The sequence below is a fragment of the Seriola aureovittata genome, chromosome 9, assembly GCF_021018895.1.
Source record: "Seriola aureovittata isolate HTS-2021-v1 ecotype China chromosome 9, ASM2101889v1, whole genome shotgun sequence".
Taxonomy (NCBI): Eukaryota; Metazoa; Chordata; class Actinopteri; order Carangiformes; family Carangidae; genus Seriola; species Seriola aureovittata.
In genome coordinates this window covers 5,439,005-5,444,937 of record NC_079372.1, presented here as the reverse complement: position 1 = coordinate 5,444,937, position 5,933 = coordinate 5,439,005, and the positions used below count along the sequence as shown (strand labels likewise).

Genomic DNA, 5,933 nt, shown 5'->3' with positions numbered 1-5,933 from the left:
TCCATATTCATATGCTGTGTCTCCGGGTAGAAATCTGGTGCTTTTGTCTCTTTGAGTTGATGTGGATGAATTCTTTGAAAATGAGTTCTTGCCCTACAGTGTTTTGGCATGAGCTAGATGGGAAAATGGGGCATGTGGGAGAGAAAGCGAATGATAGGGACTCTGTCTAAAAGCCTCTGTGACACATTCACCTGTTCCCCAGAGCTGTTTTCCCATGGCCTACAACAGCCTCCCGCCTGACCTGATAGAAACCCCGGAGCAAGCCTCTGAATGACTTGCTCGTGCACACGACTCACACATCCTGCAACAGATCCATGTTGCCTGGCCACAAAGTGCTCCTTTATTCCAGTAACTGACTCTTGTACATTTTCATTGGTTTTTGAAGTCAGTGTGTCAGTGTTTCCTATTGTGAAATGAAGCAGAGCAACAAGGGTCAAACATTCATCTTCTTTTGTCTGGGATTCCATTTCAACTTTTTTCATATAAAGATATGCCCTCATACCAAAATACTACTTGGTATAAAACCTCTGGACTATTTGTTGGAAAGCTGCACATAGTCGCTGCCATATTACATGTGAGTTCAGTAAAACAGCTGAAACTGACAGAGTGAGGGAGTGAGGGAGTGAGTGAGTGTGATGTATGAGCTCCCGTTGATTCATCTGTTTAAAATACTTTCGATAATATCAATTTAATTAAATTGAATTTTATTGTGAAATTACAGAAAATGACTCTGTTGATTTGCAGTGTCTCGTGGTGTCTGGAGAAAAGCAGGACAAACTCAATCTTACCTCTGATCTTAACCACATGGCAAGTGCAGATGTTTTAATCTTATTAATCTTCAAGTGGTGTCCACATTAATTGATGTCTTGGAGCTTCATACTCAGATATAATAGGAGGCATAAACTTTCTACTGACCTGAAATTTAAGTAAGACACATGGAAAACATTGTTAAGGAAATAGCATATAATATAAGAATATTTATTCAATTAAGTGCGAAACAACAAAATATTTACAACAGTACATTGTGACAAAAAAAAAATGTGACACCAAATGAACAAGTTCCTGAAAGACCTCAAATAAATAATTTAAATACAGTACAGCTGCCAGTGACTGACGACAAACCAAGAAGACAGTGAAACAAAAACTGTGCTGAGAAAAATATAAAAAGGACAAGACCTTATCAAAATAAATATTAAATACAGATATAAATAAATGTATTGCTTTTCTTATGGTGAGAGGGACATTGGCTGCAGGCCTCAGTGCACAATTTAGTTTGGATGACAATTCAATCTTTTTTTTTTTTTTATATATATATATATATGTATATGAAGACATGCAGAACTTGTAAGAAAGTTTTCATGTTTTTCTTCAAACCCTACATGTGATGCTTCAGGGTGGATTCTCTGATTTGGTAAACGAATCTTTAATTCCACTCTGTAACAACTGAGGGGGCAACTTATTCAGAAATAATTATAATGCAAATATCAACATAGAACCATAACAAAAAAAGAATAAATAAAATATCAAAAGTCATGGGTGCGTGTTTGTATCAGGTAGATAGAGTTGAGGTGACGAGTCTCTCTCTCTCTCTTTGAGCATTCAGTGCTCTCCCAGAGTACTAGACAACATAAATGCAAACCATTTTTTCTATACAGTCATTACCTTGGCCATTGTTTTTACAGCAGTGTGTTCAGGAGCAGTGCTTCTCCCCTGGCTAGTTTCATAGCAGTCAGTCACAGGTCCTGTCAATTCTTCATGGTCACATTTCAGATGGTACCCATCTGAGAGGTGAGCAAGTGAGAGGGAGTGAAGGAGTCAAAGGCCACATCCAGGGGAAGCTCATAACGTGAAGCCTGAAAGAGTGGGTGGCCCTGAGGCCCACCTGGTAGGCCACCGGCCGTGGAAGTGGGGTAATGGTGTGACGAGAGGTAGTGGGCATGGTGGCCAGGGTGGGGTGTGTAGTTCCTCTCCGAGTCATGGGGAGAAGGCTCCTGCTTCAGGGCAAAGTTACCGCTGATGCTGAGGGGAGGGGTGAGGGGCCCGTCGTATGGTGGGGTGCCACTGCTGCATTCGTTAGGGGAGGGGTTGTCATATACAGGCCCCTTGAATCCCTTCATGTGGAGGAGGTGGGATGCCTCCAGGGAGCCATAGGGGGGGCTGGGAAGGCCTGGGGATGGGTAGATGAGGGGATGGACAGCCTGACCCCCCACACCACCCACCCCTGGTCCTCCACACTTGTCCTCCAGCTTGTTGAGCACCATCGGACTGGGTCCCAGCTGCAGGCAGCCGGCCACAAGGTTACTGGTGGGCTGAGACAAACCTTTACACAGCATCTCCACAAAGCCGTGGCTCTCTGGGGACTGGCCACTCTCAAGCACCTCTGACAGGGCCCAGATGTAGTTGCGGGCCAGCCGTAGAGTCTCAATTTTTGACAGTTTCTGTGTCTTGGAGTAGCAGGGCATAACTCTGCGCAGATTATCCAGGGCATCGTTCAAGCCGTGCATACGGGAACGTTCTCTGGCATTGGCTTTGACCCGCCGGGCACGAAACCTCTCCTGTCTAGCTTTGGTCATCTTCTTCTTCTTAGGGCCTCTCCTTTTGGGAGCATTTTCTCCATCTGGTCCAATCTCCTCTTCATCATCCTCTTCCTCTTCCTCCTCCATATCCTCACTGCCCATTTCTGTGCAGGAGTGCATCCGGCCCCCCATAGTCAGGCCATGGTGCCCCCTCATCTCTGGGCTTTCCTCTCCATCCTGTGAACTACCGTCCTCATCCAGCCAGCCGAGGGAGCTCACCAGATCACTCACATCCCCACTCTTCCCAAATGTTTTGGTCATCATTTTGATCTGAAGAAAAAGAGCACAAAAAATGTTCAATCAATCAATCGTACATACACCTTTTAATCTGTAAATGTAAATGCACAATGCTACTCCTCAAAATGTAAATGCAATGATAAAATGTTGGATTGTGATTAGAGACAGGATCTAGAAGCAGTGTCTGGTGTTTAGTGACTGGCAACTCATGTGCCGTGAAACCCAGACTGAGTGCTGCCATTTCAGCACTGCAGAATGGACAGGTCATTCCTCCCACTCAAGAGCTGGTGCCTCTGTCCAACAACAAATATTAGGCTACCAAATATTTGGAAGAAACCCTGTAGTTATTTAAAATGTATTATACTGTGATATTCTGATATTAAACGATAGATGTCTGTTTTTAGAAGAAGGTGGCTGGATGGTCCCCTGCTGTTATGCTGCAGTCGTTTCAGAGACGCTGTCAATCTGGGACAGGACGGGATTTACTCAGCATATAAAGCTGAAAGATTAAATAGGCAACGTACAAATCAACAAACGCTTGGACAAGCCAACCACATACTGTTTATAATGTTAGTACAAAAAGTGGATTTATATTTATATTTATATATAGATGTTTAAATAAATGATAAAACTTTTGAATTAATTCATTTTGCTAAACAAATACATACATAGCCTACATAGAGAAGTATAGCGTTATGTTTTTAAGTGAACAGAGAAAAAAACTGTCCCAATTAATTATTGTGCACTAACGCGTGAAAGTGGGACAGTTTAGTCCAGCCTACTACAGTTTATGAATTCATAACTTAAGGAAAACAAGTCTGTCTTGACTATTGAACATAATTAATAAGAACACTTCAAATGTAAGACTTTTATTTCAGTTAAATGAAATATAAAAGCCTGTATGAATCCGATTTTATATGATATTTTTTTATAGGTGCACGTGCTGAATTTAGTTGCTGAATATAATATAATTAATAAGATCTATTTTGGATATCTTTCATTATATTGGATTTGGACCTAAAATGAACAAATTAGGATAGTAAACTCACCTGTTTGGATTCAGCGCTCACTCTGAGTAAAGTAACAGAAAAACCTGGCTAATTTAAAAAGACCAGCAACTGAGCGATAAATCCAGAGTCGCTGTGTTTCTCTCTTCGCGAATCTGCCAGTGTCCTAAACTCTTCTGCTCCCTCAGACAGCCATGAGTGCGCATGGAACTTTCATCTCCAAATGGCAAGATGCGGCTGATTTTTTTGGCTTTAGCTGGGTAAGCCCCTCCTTCCGGCGCCCCACCCACCATCAACTCATCCAAACGCGCGTGGCGGTCTCGTGGCCAGAAGTTTCTCCCAGAAAAAAATGTGAGGGGACCAAGAGAGAGCGTGCGCGCCAGGGTGCATGTGCAAACCAAGAGGTCCAGTAACACTGGCACGGTGATAGTCTGACGGGTGAGAGCAGAAAAACATAACCTACCATAAATGATGTTGAGAACGCCTCATTACAATATAAAGGGCGCAGGCTCTCTGATGTTCCACTGCAGCTTACAGTAGCTACACAAGATTTCACAAACGCAAACCCGCTTGCATAAATAACCGTCACCATCCTCACCCCCTTAAAAATTACAATATCCTACGGCATTTTTCCAATTTTACGAACAGTGAAACAGGAGTTTACGCGACCGGACAGGAATCAGCTGTTGCCACAAACACACTATGGGCTACACACCTTTTGTATGCATCACGAATTTCAATAGTTATTAGAGCAGAAACTAAAAGTTCATTATTTCTGTCTTCGTCACCTCTGTCAATATTTCGTAAACCAGTAACATAAACACATCTTTGTGTTTATAGCTCACTTCATTTCAGGATCTGATGGGTCACAGATTTCGCCGTGTTCGTCCGGCAGAGATAAAGTCCTGCGTGTTGCCTCATTTGTAGTTGTAGCCTACATCTTCACACTTGGAAATGTAGGGCAGACCCCAAAACATTTACTATTCTGTTTTGATGTCGTGTGTTAACTATCCTAATCGATTGTCTATCTCTTCATTAGTCGGTTGGATTAGATATTTTCCACTTAATTAAACACAGAGTAGGCATGGTCTTCACTGGGTAAAGAGACGCTCTTCCGTGTGTGCGTATTTAAGTGATTTTGACAGCTTGGTGTGCAGAGAGCAGGTGTGCGTTGTTCAGCCAGTGATTCAATTGTTTTCTTCCATTTTTAGCGTCATATTCAGCCCCCGAGGACTATGTGATCATTGAATCGATTGGTGCAATGATGAAGAGACAGGTACTTTTTAAAGGCCACGAAGAAAATAGTGAAACATGTAAATGTAAATTTCTATTTATAGTCACTTATAAGTTACTTTGCTGAGAATGATGCATCGGGTTATTGCCTGTTTGTTTCTCACTTTATTATTTTATTTTTTCTAATTAAAGAAAAATATTAAATATATTTCATTTTATTTTATAGGCTATGGAAAGTGTTAATCAGCTCATTAACACTGGCAGGGACTGTAGTTGACTTTTCAACTCAGCAGAACCCGCGGAAAGCCTTTAAACAACTATATGGCGTTTATTGTTTATACACTAATCGTAACTCAATATTGAGCGTTTTCCCAATTTTGACTACAAATACCACGGCATAATAAACGGCCGACAGTCCTCGTGCGTGGCGAGCCGCAGCGCAGCGGGGGTCTATTGTCATCACTGGCCATTGACAGCCGGGGTCTCGCGAGTCGCACGTGCCCCCGCATTGATCCCATTGTGCGCGCGATTGCGCACAGCTGTGCCCGAGACTGAGAGAGACTGAAGTTTGCCAAACGCACCGAGGGCTCTCCGTGTTTCTGAGGGAACAGTATACTTCCACGTCTGGGGAAATAAGGTGTGGTCACGTGGCGAATCGGCAACATCGCGTAAAAAACAGGCACTTATTCAACGATTTATTGAACAGAACCTAACAGATGGCTGGATATAGGAAGCGTTGGGGTGGGGGTGGGGGTGTGGGGGGTGGTGGGCATCTGTTGCTTGGATGCTCACGCGTCACTCGCTCTCCCAAGATGATGTCTCGTGCTGAAACAGCGTTTATCCACCTCGCTAACGGCCCTAATCACTCCTGGTCAGTGCA

General features: G+C 43.0%; 1 protein-coding gene across 1 annotated transcript; it reads right to left on the bottom strand.

Moving 5' to 3' along the window:
- Nucleotides 1-805: 805 nt before the first annotated feature.
- On the bottom strand, nt 806-4,017 carry neurod4 (neuronal differentiation 4). The gene is made up of 2 exons (XM_056385273.1): nt 3,863-4,017; nt 806-2,846 (listed from the first exon to the last, which is right to left on the bottom strand). The coding sequence occupies exon 2, from the start codon at nt 2,838-2,840 to the stop codon at nt 1,767-1,769; it is 1,074 nt and encodes a 357-aa protein (XP_056241248.1). The 5' UTR covers nt 2,841-2,846; nt 3,863-4,017; the 3' UTR covers nt 806-1,766.
- Nucleotides 4,018-5,933: the final 1,916 nt, after the last annotated feature.